This window comes from Heptranchias perlo, chromosome 41 (genome assembly GCF_035084215.1).
Source record: "Heptranchias perlo isolate sHepPer1 chromosome 41, sHepPer1.hap1, whole genome shotgun sequence".
In the NCBI taxonomy this organism is placed as follows: domain Eukaryota; kingdom Metazoa; phylum Chordata; class Chondrichthyes; order Hexanchiformes; family Hexanchidae; genus Heptranchias; species Heptranchias perlo.
This window is the reverse complement of record NC_090365.1, coordinates 14,682,038-14,701,411: the sequence shown is the minus strand read 5'-3', so window position 1 is coordinate 14,701,411 and position 19,374 is coordinate 14,682,038. Positions and strand designations below refer to the sequence as shown.

At 52.8% G+C, this 19,374-nt stretch overlaps 1 protein-coding gene across 2 annotated transcripts in view; it reads right to left on the bottom strand.

Annotated features, from left to right (window-relative positions):
- pld3 (phospholipase D family member 3) overlaps window positions 1–16,957 on the bottom strand; it is an 86,261-nt gene extending 69,304 nt beyond the window's left edge. Inside the window, exons 1-2 of one of the 2 annotated variants that reach the window (XM_067975148.1) lie at window positions 16,788–16,957; window positions 3,104–3,168 (exon numbers count right to left, since the gene is read on the bottom strand). In XM_067975148.1, the coding sequence (XP_067831249.1) occupies window positions 3,104–3,130 (27 nt within the window). In that variant the 5' untranslated portion in view covers window positions 3,131–3,168; window positions 16,788–16,957. Of the gene's footprint in view, window positions 1–3,065; window positions 3,169–16,787 lie in introns of those variants that run through there. The other variant, XM_067975149.1, reaches the window with a different exon arrangement.
- Between the last annotated feature and the right edge of the window lie 2,417 nt (window positions 16,958–19,374).

Genomic DNA, 19,374 nt, shown 5'->3' with positions numbered 1-19,374 from the left:
TGCAGCACTGTCCCTGTCCTGTGACAAGAGCTGTATTAATGGTGGTCAGTCTTGCTCTGGGTAGTTTGGTCTACGGAGAAGCTAAACAGACTTACATTTCTAAAGCGCCTTTCATGACCTCAGGATGTCCCAAAGCACTTTACAGCCAATGACGTACTTTTGAAGTGTGGTCACTGTCGTAATTTAGGAAATGCGGCAGCCAATTTGCGCACAGCAAGATCCCACAGACAGCAATCCAATAAATGACCAGATAATCTGTTTTTAGGTGTTGGTTGAGGGATAAAGATTGGCCAGGACACTGGGGAGAACTCCCCTGCTCGTCTTCGAAATAGTGCCAGGGGATCTTTTACATCCCCGAGAGGGCAGACGGGGCCTCAGTTTAACGCCTCATCTGAAAGACGGCACCTCTGACAGTGCAGCACTCCCTCAGAACTGGGCTGGGAGTGTCAGCCTGGGAACTGTGACTCAGAGGCTACCAACTGAGTCAGAGCTGGGAAGTTGGAGAATGAAGGGTGAACGAGTTTAAGTGATGACCTTGGGGAACATCAAAAAAAAAGAAATCGGGCCAGAGAGAGGAAAAACAAGAAGAACAGGTAACAATCCGAGTCTGTTCAAAACCACACGTCACAGCTCAGCACTGAGATGGTTTTAAGGGACACACAGCAATTGAATCAAAGTCCACAAACAGGAAATGAAATTATCCTCAACCATGTGCAACCAGAGCAGGTCAGTGACCCACGAGCTCTCCGCCCGTACAGGAAACCAGTCAGGAGCAACACGGAGAGGCGTCGCACTCCCCATCCCGACTCATCCCCACTCCCCATCCCGACTCATCCCCACTCCCCATCCCGACTCATCCCCACTCCCCATCCCGACTCATCCTCACTCCCCGTCCCGACTCATCCTCACTCCCCGTCCCGACTCATCCCCACTCCCCATCCCGACTCATCCTCACTCCCCATCCCGACTCATCCTCACTCCCCATCCCGACTCATCCTCACTCCGCATCCCGACTCATCCACACTCCCCATCCCAACTCATCCTCACTCCCCATCCCGACTCATCCCCACTCCCCATCCCGACTCATCCCCACTCCCCATCCCGACTCATCCTCACTCCTCATCCCGACTCATCCTCACTCCCCATCCCGACTCATCCTCTCTCCCCATCCCGACTCATCCTCACTCCCCATCCCGACTCATCCCCACTCCCCATCCCGACTCATCCTCACTCCCCATCCCGACTCATCCTCACTCCCCATCCCGACTCATCCTCACTCCCCATCCCGACTCATCCCCACTCCCCATCCCGACTCATCCTCACTCCCCATCCCGACTCATCCCCACTCCCCATCACGACTCATCCGCACTCCCCATCCCGACTCATCCTCACTCCCCATCCCGACTCATCCTCACTCCCCATCCCGACTCATCCTCACTCCCCATCCCGACTCATCCTCACTCCCCATCCCGACTCATCCCCACTCCGCATCCCGACTCATCCCCACTCCCCATCCCGACTCATCCTCACTCCCCATCCCGACTCATCCCCACTCCCCATTCCGACTCATCCTCACTCCCCATCCCGACTCATCCCCACTCCGCATCCCGACTCATCCCCACTCCCCATCCCGACTCATCCTCACTCCCCATCCCGACTCATCCTCACTCCCCATCCCGACTCATCCTCACTCCCCATCCCGACTCATCCTCACTCCCCATCCCGACTCATCCTCACTCCCCATCCCGACTCATCCTCACTCCTCATCCCGACTCATCCTCACTCCCCATCCCGACTCATCCTCTCTCCCCATCCCGACTCATCCTCACTCCCCATCCCGACTCATCCCCACTCCCCATCCCGACTCATCCTCACTCCCCATCCCGACTCATCCTCACTCCCCATCCCGACTCATCCTCACTCCCCATCCCGACTCATCCCCACTCCCCATCCCGACTCATCCTCACTCCCCATCCCGACTCATCCTCACTCCCCATCCCGACTCATCCCCACTCCCCATCCCGACTCATCCGCACTCCCCATCCCGACTCATCCTCACTCCCCATCCCGACTCATCCTCACTCCCCATCCCGACTCATCCCCACTCCGCATCCCGACTCATCCCCACTCCCCATCCCGACTCATCCTCACTCCCCATCCCGACTCATCCCCACTCCCCATCCCGACTCATCCCCACTCCCCATCCCGACTCATCCTCACTCCCCATCCCGACTCATCCTCACTCCCCATCCCGACTCATCCTCACTCCCCATCCCGACTCATCCTCACTCCTCATCCCGACTCATCCTCACTCCCCATCCCGACTCATCCTCACTCCCCATCCCGACTCATCCCCACTCCCCATCCCGACTCATCCCCACTCCCCATCCCGACTCATCCTCACTCCCCATCCCGACTCATCCCCACTCCCCATCCCGACTCATCCCCACTCCCCATCCCGACTCATCCTCACTCCCCATCCCGACTCATCCCCACTCCCCATCCCGACTCATCCCCACTCCCCATCCCGACTCATCCTCACTCCCCATCCCGACTCATCCTCACTCCCCATCCCGACTCATCCTCACTCCCCATCCCGACTCATCCTCACTCCCCATCCCGACTCATCCTCACTCCTCATCCCGACTCATCCTCACTCCACATCCCGACTCATCCTCACTCCCCATCCCGACTCATCCCCACTCCCCATCCCGACTCATCCCCACTCCCCATCCCGACTCATCCCCACTCCGCATCCCGACTCATCCCCACTCCCCATCCCGACTCATCCCCACTCCCCATCCCGACTCATCCCCACTCCCCATCCCGACTCATCCCCACTCCCCATCCCGACTCATCCTCACTCCCCATCCCGACTCATCCTCACTCCCCATCCCGACTCATCCTCACTCCCCATCCCGACTCATCCTCACTCCTCATCCCGGTTCCAAAGTAATGGAACTGCTGTCGGCTGCTAGGGGGGTTTTTCGGGATCTCACTCACAATTGTACACTCACACACACACACACCTGTACTCACACTCACACTTCTGCACACACACACACCTGTGCAGGGTCCCTCTCCCCTCTCTCTGTCCAGTTACCTTCTGGTATATCAGCTGTAGCCTCATGGTGTCCCACAGTCCTGGGTTACAGTTCAGTCGTACACCTGCAGACAGGAACAACAGGGAATGTTACAGCAGCAGTGCGAGGGGAGCTCTCGTCTGATTCATTTGTGTTAAAGTGAAGTGCTGTCCCCAGTGTACATTTCCACTTCAGCACTCCCGCTCCCTCTCCCCCCCAACTCTCCCTCGCCCCCCTCCCTCTCCCTCCCGAAATCTCCCTCCCGAAATCTCCCCCCCTCTCCCTCTCCCCCCACTGGTCTCCCCCACAGCTTTCCTGCCCCCTACCCCCAGCTCTCCCTCTCCCTCTCCCCTCTCCCTCTCCCCCCTCCCTCTCCCCCCCAACTCTCCCGCCCTCTCCATCTCCCTCTCCCCCCCCATGTGTCCTCTCCCCTCTCCTCCCCCCTTCACACCCCAGGGCATAGGGGGAGTCAGAGCATAGTCGGGGGGACAGGGTGTATGCTGGGAGAGGGCGTGCGGGGGAACAGGGTGTGGGGGAGACAGGGCGTGGGGAGGGACAGGGCGAGGGGGGGACAGGGCGAGGGGGGGGACAGGGCGAGGGAGGGGGGACAGAGCGAGGGAGGGGGGACAGGGCGAGGGAGGGGGGACAGAGCGAGGGAGGGGGGACAGGGTGTGGGAGAGACAGGGCGTGGGGGGGACAGGGCGAGGGAGGGGGGACAGGGCGAGGGAGGGGGGACAGGGCGAGGGAGGGGGGACAGGGCGAGGGAGGGGGGACAGGGTGTGGGAGGGGGGACAGGGTGTGGGAGGGGGGACAGGGTGTGGGAGGGGGGACAGGGTGTGGGAGGGACAGGGCGTGGAGAGGGACAGGGCGAGGGGAGGGACAGGGCGTGGGGGAGGGACAGGGCGTGGAGAGGGACAGGGCGTGGGGGAGGGACAGGGCGTGGGGGAGGGACAGGGCGTGGAGAGGGACAGGGCGTGGGGGAGGGACAGGGCGTGGAGAGGGACAGGGCGAGGGGAGGGACAGGGCGTGGGGGAGGGACAGGGCGTGGGGGAGGGACAGGGCGTGGAGAGGGACAGGGAGTGGGGGGGAGAGGGCGTGGGGGGGACAGGGCGTGGAGAGGGACAGGGAGTGGGGGGGAGAGGGCGTGGGGGAGAGGGAGTGGGGGGGACAGGGCGAGGGGAGGGACAGGGTGTGGGGAGGGACAGGGAGTGGAGGGAGAGGGCGTGGGGGAGGGACAGGGCGTGGGGGGGACAGGGCGTGGGGGGGAGAGGGCGTGGGGGAGAGGGAGTGGGGGGGACAGGGCGAGGGGAGGGACAGGGAGTGGAGGGAGAGGGCGTGGGGGAGAGGGAGTGGGGGGGACAGGGCGAGTGGTTGGAGCAGAATGCCTGTCCCCTTCCCTCTCACAAGGCCTAGCCCCCCAGTGTTACTGACCAATTGCTGGCCCCTCAGTGAGAGCAGTCACACTGGATTGTGCTCTCGATGATGCCCCACCCCCGTGCATTGACTGTCACATTGACACGGGGAGGGCACGTGGACCCTGGAGACACTGAGCTTCCCGCAACGTAACCACAAGCTGCAGGAAAAGCAGAATGCAAATTACAGGCAGCAGTGTGAGCAGCAGGAGACGTGCTCAGGACACAGGGACTCTGTTCCTGCTCCTCGTTCACAGGCTCCTGTTACAGGCCAAGGCTGCCCGCGGCCACTGTGAGGGAGCGAGGACCTGAGGTTAGCGAGTTGGAGAGGGTGGGCTTGGAGTTTAGGTGTTGCTGCCCTGCAAGTATCCTCCGCTTGCTGTGATCCATCATATTGTCCAAACCTCAAAGCTAGGCCCATTTACATCGATTTTATAGCACAGGAACAGGCCATTCGGCCCATCTGGTCTATGCCAGTGTTTATGCTCCACACGAGCCTCCTCCCACCTCTCTTCATCTCACCCTATCAGCATTTCCTTTCTCCCTCATGTGTTTATCCAGCTTCCCCTTAAATGCATCCACGCTATTTGCCTCAATCGCTCCTTGTGGGAGCGAGTTCCACATTCTCACCACTCTCTGGGTGAAGAAGTTTCTCCTGAATTCCTTATTGGATTTATTAGTGACTCTCTTCTATTTCTGACCCCTAGTTTTGGACTCCCGCACAAGTAAAAAGAAAGACTTGCATTTATATCGAGCTTTTCACCACCTCAGGACGTCCCAAAGCACTTTACAGCCCATGAAGTATTTTTGAAGTGTAGTCACTGTTGTAATATAGGCAATGTGGCAGCCAATTTGCGCACAGCAAGATCCCACAAACAGCAATTTGCTAATGATCAGATAACCTGTTTTAGTGATGTTGGTTGAGGGATAAATAATGGCCAGGACACCGGGAAGAACTCCCCTGCTCTTCTTCGAAATAGTGGCCATGGGATCTTTTACGTCCACCTGAGAGACCTTGGTTTAACATCTCCTCAAAAAGACAGCACCTCCAACAATGCAGCACTGCACTGGAGTGTCAGCCTAGATGGAAAAACCTTCTCTACGTCATAATTTTAAAGACCTCTATGAGGTCACCCCTCAGCCTTCTCTTTTCTGGAGAAAAGAGCCCCAGCCTGTTCACTCTTCCCTAATAGTTAGAACCTCTCAGTTCTGGTATCATCCTTGTGAATCTTTTTTACACCTGCTCCAGTGCCTCTTTGTCCTTTTTCTAATATGGAGACCAGAACTCCAAGTGGGGTCTAACCAAGGTTCTAAACCAGCTTAACTGCTTTTCAATTCTATTCCTCTAGAAATGAACCCCCAATGCTTGGTTTGCCTTTTTTTATGGCCTTATTAACCTGCGACGCTACTTTTAATGACTCTTAATATCCAAGCACATGTGTCCTCCTTATTCCTCCTACCAAAATCACACTTATCTATATTGAAATTCATTTGCCAATTACACACCCATTCTCAAAGTTTATTAATGTCTTGTTACTCGCCTGCAAGAGGCACTAAAATTGTATCACCTGCCCTGTCTCGGAAGCCAATGTCTGGGGGGATACATTGTAAATCTTACAGCTTTTCTGGCCTCCTCATCCATCCCGAGACGAGGAGACCAGAAGAATGGTGAACCAGTAGGGACGCCTCACACAATGTTGTACCAAGCACCCACCTACCCCTAGCAGCAGCATGGATATAGGCACCCTGAGGTGCCAATAGTCAGTTCAGGGAGGGGAAAGCATAACCCACAAGTAGAAACAATGCTCTCTGGTTGACTGGTGCTGAGGATTCCATCTGTCCACACAATAATCAGTCAACGTCTGAACTGCTACCAGGTGGAGAATTCTCATTAAACTCCGGGAGATTCTGACAGAATCCCAACTCCTCCCTTAGAGTCATAGAGTCATAGAGTTATACAGCACGGATAGAGGCCCTTCTGCCCATCGTGTCCGCGCCGGCCATCAAGCCCTGTCTACTCTAATCCCATATTCCAGCATTTGGTCCGTAGCCTTGTATGCTATGGCATTTCAAGTGCTCATCCAGATGCTTCTTGAATGTTGTGAGGGTTCCTGCCTCCACAACCCTTTCAGGCAGTGAGTTCCAGACTCCAACCACCCTCTGGGTGAAAAAGTTCTTTCTCAAATCCCCTCTAAACCTCCCGCCTTTTACCTTGAATCTATGGCCCCTTGTTATAGAACCCTCAACGAAGGGAAAAAGCTCCTTAGTATCCATCCTATCTGTGCCCCTCATAATTTTGTACACCTCAATCATGTCCCCCCTCAGCCTCCTCTGCTCCAAGGAAAACAAACCCAATCTTCCCAGTCTCTCTTCATAGCTGAAGCGCTCCAGCCCTGGTAACATCCTGGTGAATCTCCTCTGCACCCTCTCCAAAGCGATCACATCCTTCCTGTAGTGCGGTGACCAGAACTGCACACAGTACTCCAGCTGTGGCCTAACCAGTGTTTTATACAGCTCCATCATAACCTCCTTGCTCTTATATTCTATGCCTCGGCTAATAAAGGCAAGTATCCCTGCCCTGTTCCCTTTCATTCTCTTCCTGGCAGCCTCCAATCTGTTCCTTTTGCAATCAGTTCCAGAGGTTCGTTTGGTAAGGTTCTGCAAAGGAGATTATTAATAAAAAGTAGAAGTAGACATGGGTTGGTAATTGGTTGGACGGTGGGAGACAGAGAGTAGGGATAAAGGGAACGTTCTCTGATCGGATGTGACGAGTGGTGCTACCTCGGGATCTGTACTGGGACCTCAGCTTTTCACCATATATATCGATGACTTGGATGAAGGAATAGAGTCGTATATCCAAGTTTGCAGATGACACTAAGATAGGAGGCACAGTAAGTTGTGTAGATGGGAGCAGGAAGTTACAAAGAGACATTGAGAGATTAAGTGAGTGGGCAAAACTGTGGCAGATGGAGTTCAATGTGGGGAAGTGTGAGGTCATCCACTTTGGATCCAAGAAAGACAAATATTTTCTTAATGGCGAGAGACAAGAACTGTGGAGGAGTAAAGGGATTTAGGAGTCCATGTACATAGATCACTAAAAGCTGGTGCACAGGTGCAAAAAGCAATCAAAAAGGCTAATGGAACGTTGGTCTTTATCTCAAGGGGTTGGAATACAAAGTGATGCTTCAGTTGTACAGAGCCTTGGTCAGACCCCATCTGAAGACTGCGTTCAATTCTGGGCACCGCACCTCAGGAAGGAGATATTGGCCTTGGAGGGGGCAGCGCAGAGTCACCAGAATGATACCGGGGCTAAAAGGGTTAAATTATGAGGGCAGGTTGCATAGACTAGGCTTGTATTGCCTTGAGTTTAGAAGGTTGAGGGGTGATCTAATCAACGATTAGGGATTTGATAGGGTAAATGCAGAGAAACTATTTCCTCTGGTGGGGGAGTCCAGAACAAGGGGGCACAACCTTAAAATTAGAGCCAGGCCATTCAGGGGTGAAATCAGGAAGCACTTCTTCACAAAAAGGATAGTGGAAATCTGGAACTTGCTTCCTCGGGGGTCAATTGAAACTTTCAAGACTGAGCTCAATATTTTGTTCGGTAAGGGATATGGAGCAAAGGCGGGTAAGTGGAGTTGAGGTACAGATCGCTCGTGATCTAATTGAATGGCGGAACAGAATCAGGGGGCTGAATGGCCTCCTCCTGTTCCAATGTAGAAACAATGATTTGACATTGTTAGATTTCATTCAGCCGGTTGAGGATCGAACGGGTCTTTCACTGGGGTACAGATGTTCTATTTTGCCGCCACCAGTGGGGTGGAGAGTGTTGCACGGAGCAGGCCCGTCTGATAGGTTTTTAAGTCATTTTACTGTCTCCCAGGCCGCCTGAGATTTTTGCGGCCTGGACGAGACCGTGTTCCACATTTTTGTTTATTGTGAGAGGCTCCTCAGCTTACAGTCCCACTTTAGTCCCACGTTCCTGATCTTTGGCCACCCGTTGCGGAGGTGAGTCACCGGGGGGTGGGGGCCGGGCAAGTTGGAGGACCTCCTCATGGGTCTGCTGCTGAGCCTGGGCCAAGGTGGCCATCCACGGGTCCGGGTTTGGACCCGGCCTGGCAGGGGCGGGAGGGGGGCTCGCTCTGGCTGTCGGCCTTGCTTCCACGGCTTTGTCCGCGCCCGGGTGACCCTGGAGAAGGAGCACGGTACGGTTCAGGCTTTCCGTGACCGGTGGGCACCGCAAGGACCGGAGTGCGTGGTAGACATCGCACCTGGGTCACTCAATAAATGATGTCAACCTTGCCTCATTGGTCCTCTGAATCAGAACGTTGAAGGTAACAATATTATTATTTTAAGTTTTCATTGTTTTGTGGTTGCGCCCCTTTGCTTTTTGGTTGACGATATTGGGGCAACCCGGTGCCTCCTTATTGGCGAAATTAGCACTGATCAGCGTCTCTCAGTCACCTCCTGTTATCACGGTTACCTTTCGGTTTCATGCTGGTCGGAGGCAGCCATTTTGTTTGTGACTCCTCCCCCTGTGACATCATGAACAGGAAGTGTTGCCCGTGACCCACAGTCGGGTGGGGGATAATGGGAAATTCCAGTTTGCGGCCTAAAGACAATAAATTCACCCTAAGATTTCCTTATAAAAACTTAACTCGTGTACATGATTTGCTTTGAGGCATTGCTCAACAGTTAGACTGTGCTGGAATACTGGATGACTCATAAGCAAGTTGGAAGTCCTCCCTGTGTCCCGGCCAACATTTTATCTCAACCAACACCATTAAACAAAGATGAACCAGTTATTTGGCATCATTTCTGCTTGGGGGAGCTTGCTATGCGCAAAATGGCTGCCACATTGGCCTACATAACTGTCACCGTACTTCAAAGAGTAGTTCAGTGCCTGTGAAATGTTTTATTGAGAGATATGATAAGGCACTCTGTGAATACGAGGCTTATCTTTATTTTTGTGAATACTCGTGAGGGAGGAGGTAACTGCAGAGGAAAAGATAAAAAACTGATGTTTCTCCCCCGACACTGAAGGAAACAAAGCCCAGGACCTCAGTCGAACTTACAACCCGTGGACTCCATCCTGATTGACTCTATTCCATGGATAATATTCCCAGATCCCGACGGATCAGAAAGCCCTATAGATTATCGAAGAGTCCTTAAAATGTGCGACCAATTCATGGAGTTGGGTGCAACAGGGCAGGAACATTGCCTGCGTAAATCATACACCACAATAGATATAATAGAAAAGGGGAACGTCAATCATTTCTACATATGGTTGCAAAATGTACTGGAGATATTACAGATATTTCTTTCCCCTCCTCCAAAAACCACCAACAAGTGCCTTGAGCTTCCGTCAGAAACAGACTTATGATTTATGCAGAGGAAATATCTCCATTGTAATAAAACATCAGAACAATGGAGGCTTTATTTTTTTTTATTCGTTCATGGGATGTGGGCGTCGCTGGCGAGGCCGGCATTTATTGCCCATCCCTAATTGCCCTTGAGAAGGTGGTGGTGAGCCGCCTTCTTGAACCGCTGCAGTCTGTGTGGTGAAGGTTCTCCCACAGTGCTGTTAGGAAGGGAGTTCCAGGATTTTGACCCAGCGACGATGATGGAACGGTGATATATTTCCAAGTCGGGATGGTGTGTGACTTGGAGGGGAACGTGCAGGTGGTGTTGTTCCCATGTGCCTTCTGCCCTTGTCCTTCCAGGTGGTAGAGGTCGCGGGTTTGGGAAGTGCCGTCGAAGAAGCCTTGGCGAGTTGCTGCAGTGCATCCTGTGGATGGCACACACTGCAGCCACAGTGCGCCAGTGGTGAAGGGAGTGAATGTTTAGGGTGGTGGATGGGGTGCCAATCAAGCAGCCTGCTTTGTCCTGGATGTGTCGAGCTTCTTGAGTGTTGTTGGAGCTGCACTCATCCAGGCAAGTGGAGAGTATTCCATCACACTCCTGACTTGTGCCTTGTAGATGGTGGAGAGGCTTTGGGGAGTCAGGAGGTGAGTCACTCGCCGCAGAATACCCAGCCTCTGACCTGCTCTTGTAGCCACAGTATTTATATGGCTGGTCCAGTTAAGTTTCTGGTCAATGGTGACCCCCAGGATGTTGATGTTGGGGTATTCGACGATGGTAATGCTATTGAATGTCAAGGGGAGGTGGTTAGACTCTCTTGTTGGAGATGGTCATTGCCTGGCACTTGTCTGGTGCGAATGTTACTTGCCACTTATCAGACCAAGCCTGGATGTTGTCCAGGTCTTGCTGCATGTGGGCACGGACTGCTTCATTATCTGAGGGGTTGCGAATGGAACTGAACACTGTGCAATCATCAGCGAACATCCCCATTTCTGACCTTATGATGGAGGGAAGGTCATTGATGAAGCAGCTGAAGATGATTGGGCCTCGGACACTGCCCTGAGGAACTCCTGCAGCAATGCCCTGGGGCTGAGATGATTGGCCTCCAACAACCACTACCATCTTCCTTTGTGCTAGGTATGACTCCAGCCACCGGAGAGTTTTCCCCCTGATTCCCATTGACTTCAATTTTACTCGGGCTCCTTGGTGCCACACTCGGTCAAATGCTGCCTTGATGTCAAGGGCAGTCACTCTCACCTCACCTCTGGAATTCAGCTCTTTTGTCCATATTTTGACCAAGGCTATAATGAGGTCTGGAGCCGAGTGGTCCTGGCGGAACCCAAACTGAGCATCGGTCAGCAGGTTATTGGTGAGTAAGTGCCGCTTGATAGCACTGTCGACGACACCTTCCATCACTTTGCTGATGATTGAGAGTAGACTGATGGGGCGGTAATTGGCCGGATTGGATTTGTCCTGCTTTTTGTGGACAGGACATACCTGAGCAATTGTCCACAGTGTCGGGTAGATGCCAGTGTTGTGGCTGTACTGGAACAGCTTGGCTAGAGGCGCGGCTATTTCTGGAGCACAAGTCTTCAGCACTACAGCCGGGATGTTGTCGGGGCCCATAGCCTTTGCTGTATCCAGTGCACTCAGCCATTTCTTGATATCACGTGGAGTGAATCGAATTGGCCGAAGACTGGCTTCTGTGATGGTGGGGATATCGGGAGGAGGTCGAGATGGATCATCCACTCGGCACTTCTGGCTGAAGATGGTTGCAAACGCTTCAGCCTTGTCTTTTGCACTCACATACTGGAATCCGCCATCGTTGAGGATGGGGATGTTTACAGAGCCTCCTCCTCCCGTTAGTTGTTTAATTGTCCATCGCCATTCACGACTGGATGTGGCAGGACTGCAGAGCTTTGATCTGATCCGTTGGTTGTGGAATCGCTTAGCTCTGTCTATAGCATGTTGCTTCCACTGTTTAGCACGCATGTAGTCCTGAGTTCCACTGTTTAGCATGCATGTAACCAGGTTGGCACCTCATTTTTAGGTACGCCTGGTGCTGCTCCTGGCATGCTCTTCTACACTCCTCATTGAACCAGGGTTGATCCCCTGGCTTGTTGGTAATGATAGAGTGGGGAATATGCCGGGCCATGAGGTTACAGATTGTGCTGGAATACAATTCTGCTGCTGATGATGGCCCACAGCGCCTCATGGATGCCCAGTTTTGAGCTGCTAGATCTGTTCTGAATCTATCCCATTTTGCACGGTGATAGTGCCACACAACATGTGGGATGGTGTCCTCGGTGCGAAGACGGGACTTTGTCTCCACAAGGACTATGCGGTGGTCACTCCTACCAATACTGTCATGGACAGATGCATCTGCGATTGGTGAGGACGAGGTCAAGTAAGTTTTTCCCTCGTGTTGGTTCGCTCACCACCTGCCCAGTCTGGCAGTTATGTCCTTCAGGACTCGGCCAGCTCGGTCAGTAGTGGTGCTACCGAGCCACTCTTGGTGATGGACATTGAAGTCCCCCACCCAGAGTAGAATGGTAGCACTCCTGCCTCTGAATCAGAAAGTTGTGGGTTGCATTCCAGAGACTTAAGCGTACAACGTAAGCTGAGACTACAGTCCTGCACTGTTAGAGGTGCCGTCTTTTGGAGCAGCTGTTAAACCGATCTACTGGTTTAGGCAGGTGTAAAAGATGCACCCCTCCCCCATCACCCCACATCTCTAACCAGTAGGACAGCGTTTCTAACCACCCCTCTTTGTGTTGGTGCAATAACCGTTATATTGCAGAAACTGGAATGAACCATCTCTATAGATAAGAAAAAAGGAACCTGCTTTTATATAGTGCCTTTCATGTCCTCAGGATGACCCAAAGCACTTTACAGTCAATACAGTGCATTCTGAAGTGTAGTCGCTGTTGTTTTATCCGCAGCCACTTTGCGCACAGCAAGATCCCAGGAACAGCAACGTGATAATGCCCAGATAATCTGGTTTAATCATAGTAGGTCATTCGGCCCATCATGCCTATGCATGCCCTTTGAAAGACTATCCAATTAGTCCCACTCCCCTTTGCTCTTTCCCCAGAGCCCTGTAAATTTTTCCCTCCAAGTATTTATCCAATTCCCTTTTGAAAGTTACTATTGAATCTGCTTCCACCGCCCTTTCAGGCAGCGCGTTCCAGATCAGGACAATGTTTCCTCATGTCACCCCTGGCCCTTTTGCCGATCACCCTAATGACGTTGGTCGAGGGATGAATATTGGGTCAGGACACCGGGGAGAACTCCCTGCTCTTCTTCGAATTGTGGCCATGGGATCTTTTGCATCCACCTGAGAGGGCAGACAGGGCCTCGGTTTAATGTCTCATCTGAAAGACAGGACAAATACTATTAGCGGCCACTGGGAACAGGCTGCCTGTTGATAGCTCTGTGTCCTGAGCTCAAGGCTGGTTAGAACCTGTTTATTCTCAACCAGGCTATGGTCATGTGATGTGGGCCATTACTTGCTCTGAAGCAGCTGCTGGAATACAGGATGGCTCATAAGCAAATCGGGAGTTCTCCTCCCCACCCGTGACTCTGAACTCCACCCAGAGATCTCCTGTGACCTGCTCTGGGACACGGCCCTGCCGTTGAGTACCCACTCTGAGGGCAGGAGCCGCTGCGGACCTAGGGTTGCCAACTCTGGTTGGCCGTATTCCTGGAGGTTTCATCACATGATCTCCCGCCTTGAACCGCCCCCACACTCCCGCCATTGGTCCATCCTCCAGGCGCCACGGCCAATTGGAAAGCAAACAGACTCTTTGTTACCCAATTGGATTAAACTTGACTGTCAGTCAAACAACTCTTCTCCCCCCTTCCAATATTTTTATAACAATCCTGGAGGGTTGGCGACCCTATGGGGTCACCTTATGATCCAGTTCTCATCAACTAAAGGTGGAGGAGTGGAGTGCGGCTCTGTTTTGGAATTACATAGAAGTTTACAGCCTAGAAACAGGCCACTCGGCCCATCCGGTCTGTGCTGGTGTTTATGCTCCACTCGAGCCTCCTCCCACCTTACTTCATCTCATCCTATTAAATGTGACCTCTGGTGTGGTCCAAGAGCTACTGGAGGCAACAGTAAAGAGGGTAACTCACCGAGGACTTGGGAACTCGCCCCCCCACCCCCCCAATTAGTGCCCGTAGGTCGTAACCTCCACTGGATGGCCCTCCCTGAGCACGTCACTGTTAACATAAAACCATCTGATAATGTATTTGTGCACCGTCTCCACCTGGTTTAATGCAGGAACAGAGAACTGACTGAGGCCCAGAGCACAGCACACCAGCGAGGACCAAAAGAGTACAGGAGATGAGCTAAACAGACAGCAAGTGATTCAGTTGACGCCAAGCTTGGGTTTATAAAAGCAGGAAGATCATAGGAGGAAGGGAAGGCTGGGGGAGGTGAGGAGTTTCCACAACTGTAGGGTCCTGAGAAAGAATCAATTAGAGTCGGGGACAGTAGGATTCACCCATCACCCCTGTGCCCGCTGACCTACATTGGCTCCCGGTCCAGAAACATCTTGAACTTAAAATTCTCATCCTTGTTTTCAAATCGCTCCACGGCCTCACCCTCCCCGCCCTCTCTCTGTAACCTCCTCCAGCTCTACAACCCTCCGAGATCTCTGCGCTCCTCCAACTCTGGCCTCTTGTCCAACTAACCATTAGTTCACCCCCACCATTGGCAGCCGTGCCTTCAGCCGTCTGGGCCCTAAGCTTTAAAATTCCGCTCCTAAACCCCTCCGCCTCTCTCTCCTCCTTTAAGGCGCTCCTTAAAACCTACCTCTTTTCTCACCTGTCCTAATATCTCCTTATGTGGCTCGTTTGTTTGATAATCGCTCCTGTGAAGCACCTTTGGACATTTTACTACATTAAAGGCGCTATATAAATGCAAGTCGTTGCAGAGTCTTAATTTCAACACAGGAAGGAGGAAGAGTTTTGTACGATGGGATATTTGAAGCTTGGGAGGGATAAGACCATGAAATTCAGACAAGCTCTGCCCACTGAACTCGATAAAATATCGAGACAAATGAAGTTGTGACAAAAGTTAGAAGGCGGAGTCCACTGGTAGCAAGATTCTTCATACCCAACTTATGAAGAGACTTCCTAGATACGTGGACCGTTTTGGACGAACTCCATTCCTACCTACCCTGTCACAGCCGGAGAATCTCCTGAAATGGCTTCTCTTCCCACTCCCACACCATTACCTCTGGAGTCCCCCAAGGATCTATCCTTGGTTCCTCCTATTTCTCACCGGCATGCTGTCCCTCAGCGCCATCATCTGAAAACACAAGGTCAGATTCCACACGTACACTGATAACACCCAGGCCCACCTCACCACCCCCCTCTCTCGACCCCTCCACTACAACAACAACTTGCATTTATATAGCGCCTTTAACATAGTAAAATGTCCCAAGGCCCAATTATCAAACAAAATTTGACACTGAGCAACATAAGGAGATATTAAGACAGGTGCCCAAACGGTTGGTCTAAGGAAGGCTTAAAGGAGGAGAGAGAGGCGGAGGGGTTTAGGGAGGGAATTCCAGAGCTCGGGGCCTAGGCAGCTGAAGGCACGGCCGCCAATGGTGGAGCGATTAAAATCGGGGATGCGCAAGAGGCCAGAATTGGAGGAGCGCAGAGATCTCGGGCGGTTGTCGGGCTGGAGGAGGTTACAGAGATAGGGAGGGGCGAGGCCATGGAGGGATTTGAAAACAGGACGAGAATTTTAAAATCGAGGTGTTCCCGGACCAGGAACCAATGTAGGTCAGCGAGCACGGAGGTGATGGGTATTCGGGACTTGGTGTGAGTTAGGATACGGGCAGCAGAGTTTTGGATGAGCTCAAGTGTAAGGTGGGAGACCAGCCAGTGAGCATTGGAATAGTTGAGTCTAGAGCTAACAAAAGCTTGTCTGGCATCCAGTATTGGATGAGCAGAAACTTCCTCCAATGTTTTATTATTCGTTCATGGGATGTGGGCGTCGCTGGCAAGGCCGGCATTTATTGCCCATCCCTAATTGCCATTGAGAAGGTGGTGGTGAGTTGCCTTCTTGAACCGCTGCAGTCCGTGTAGTGAAGGTTCTCCCACAGTGCTGTTGGGAAGGGAGTTCCAGGATTTTGACCCAGCGACGATGAAGGAACGGTGATATATTTCCAAGTCGGGATGGTGTGTGACTTGGAGGGGAACGTGCAGGTGGTGTTGTTCCCATGTTATTATTATTAAAAATTGGGAAGATCAATGCCAAAATCTTTGGCCCCCACCTCTCTCTCCTCCTATAAGACGCTCCTTAAAACCTACCTCTTTGACCAAACTTTTGGTCACCTGTCTTAATATCTCCTTGTGTGGCTCGGTGTCAAATTTGGTTTGATAATCGCGCCTTGGGACGTTTTACTACGTTAAAGGCGCTATATAAATGCAAGTAGTTGTTGTTGTTGGCTCAGCACCCCCCTGACCTTTACTCCAGCATGGAACCTACACAGGGTCCTTACAGCTGCCACCTGGTGCCTTGACGATCACGAGCCCCCCCCCCTCACCCCCTCTCGGAGACCCCGACCTCCTGTTGGTACCAAGGTTGGTTGCTATTCTGCGAATTGAGGCAAAATGACATCCTGGGGCTGAGGACAGGAACAAGCTTCCTTGTGGCCCATAACCACAAAGAGTTAAATTATTACTCTGCCCACTGAGTGCTGAAGCTTATCACTCATCGTCCACTGTGTAAATGTACAGCTCAGACCTGTATGTGCACTGCAGTGCAAGAAAGGGTGTATATAAACTGGAAAAGGCTCACAATCCAGGGACAAATTAAGGCACTGACGGGTTAGCAGGAACACTTAAACAGCCTGCTAACAGCAGTATCCACCCCCCGAGAGACTCGGTGAAGGAACCAATTACTCACGGCCGCTCGGTCAAGCTGCCCCTTCGTGGTTTTTTTTTTCGTTTTCTTCTGTGTGTGTACTCAGGAAGACCTGAGTCGTTAGCAGCCTCTCTCTCTCTCTCTCCGTCACTCGCTCTGTGCCCACAGACCTGCTGCTCTCAGTCCCCTTTGAGTTGTGTGCGCGTGCAGTTATCTCAAATTACAAAGACTGACACAAGGTCACGTGGCTTCCGGCTTCAGTGAACACCATCAATGGGAGCCCGCCTCCCGTCCCTGGAAATCCTAGTGCCGAGGGGGCTTGGCATCAGGGCTCGGGAACACCAGTGTCTCCTGGCAGGCAGAGTCTGCAGTTCGGTGGACGGAAAGTACTCGGATTTAGGCCCTGTACAAGTTATGTTAAACTTGTATAGGCCACACTCGGAGCACTGTGCGCAGTTCTGGTCTCCATATTACAAAAAGGATACAAGGGCACTGCAGAAAGTACAAAAAAAGATTTACAAGGATGAAACCAGAACTGAGAGGTTATAATTATCAGGAAAGACTGAACAGGCTCTGGAAAAGAGAAATGTAAGTAGTCTTTCAACACCAGAGGAAAGCTCCGAAAGCTTGTGATTTCAAATAAAACTGTTGGACTATAACCTGGTGTTGTAAGACTCCTTACATTTGTCCACCCCAGTCCATCACCGGCATCTCCACATCATGGAAAAGAGAAGGCTGAGGGGTGACCTGATAGAGGGTTTTAAGATTACGAAAGGGTTCGATAGGGTAGATATTGTGGGGGAGGCCAAAACTAGAGGTCATAAATATAAGACAGTCACTAATAAATCCAATAGGGAACTCAGGAGAAACTTCTACACCCAGAGAGTGGTGAGAATGTGGAACTCGCTCCCACAAGGAGTATTTGAGGTGAATAACATCGATGCATTTAAGGGGAAGCTGGATAAACACATGAGGGAGAAAGGAAATGCTGATAGGGTGAGATGAAGAGAGGTGGGAGGAGGCTCCTGTGGAGCACAAACGCCGGCATAGACCAGTCGGGCCGAATGGCCTGTTTCTGTGCTGTAAATTCGATGTCATTCGATGTGATTCCAACACCCTGCTGTCTGTCTGAGTCACTCTGACTGCCTGGGCCGAACACTGACAGGCTGGAACCTGTTTTGGTTGTGATGTAAAGCAGCAGCTCCCTTTGTCGAGGGGGGGAGGGGGAGGGAGAGGGGGGGGGAGAGGGGGAGGGGGAGGGAGAGGGAGAGGGGGAGGGAGAGGGGGGGGAGAGGGGGAGGGGGAGGGAGAGGGGGAGGGAGAGGGGGAGGGGGAGGGAGAGGGGGAGGGGGAGAGAGGGGGAGGGGGAGGGAGGGGGGGGGGAGAGGGGGAGAGGACCAGTGTGATGAGTCTACACTACATACGGGCATTGTTTCAAACCAGCCAGCGGCAGAAAACAGACCGTTTGCACATTCATCGAAAACGTGAGCGAGCCCAAATAAAACAACACACGTAAAAGGAATAGGCTGATTCATGTTTGGAGCTTTCTGCTCGGGACTGGAACATTAACGCTGACTGACTCAGAATCAGGAGGCCATTCAGCCCATCGAGCCTGTGCCGGCTCTTTCCCCAGAGCCCTGCAACTTTTTTCCTTTCAAGTATTTATCCAATTCCCTTTTGAAAGTTATTATTGAATCTGCCTCCACCGCCCTCTCAGGCAGCGCGTTCCAGATCAGAACAACTCACTGCGTAAAAACATTCTCCTCATCTGCTCCTCTGGCTCTTTTGCCAAATATCTTAAATTTGTGTCCTCTGGTTACCGACCCTCCTGTCAGTGGAAACAATTACTCCCTGATTTACTCCTCGTACACAGTCTTGCTCTGTATTTCCAGCCTTTTTCTGCATTTATTTCAGATTTCCAATTTTTTCCGTTTTTAACTAAACAATCCCGACCTCACAAACTCTGATCTCACTCTCCACCGTCCCGGCCTCACTCCGACCTCACTCTCCACCGTCCCGGCCTCACTCCGACCTCACTCTCCACCGTCCCGGCCTCACTCCGAACTCACTCTCCACTGTCCCGGCCTCACTCCGAACTCACTCTCCACAATCCCGGCCTCACTCCGAGTCACTCTCCACAATCCCGGCCTCACTCCGAGTCACTCTCCACCGTCCCGGCCTCACTCCGAGTCACTCTCCACCATGCCGGCCTCACTCCGAACTCCCTCTCCACCGTCCCGGCCTCACTCCGAGTCACTCTCCACCGTCCCGGCCTCACTCCGAGTCACTCTCCACTGTCCCGGCCTCACTCCGAACTCCCTCTCCACCGTCCCGGCCTCACTCCGAGTCACTCTCCACCGTCCCGGCCTCACTCCGAACTCACTCTCCACCGTCCCGGCCTCACTCCGAACTCACTCTCCACCGTCCCGGCCTCACTCCAAGCTCATGCTCCACTGTCCCAGCCTCACTCCGAACTCCCTCTCCACCGTCCCCGCCTCACTCTGAACTCACTCTCCACCGTCCCCGCCTCACTCTGAACTCACTCTCCACCGTCCCGGCCTCACTCCGAACTCACTCTCCACCGTCCCGGCCTCACTCCGAACTCACTCTCCACAATCCCGGCCTCACT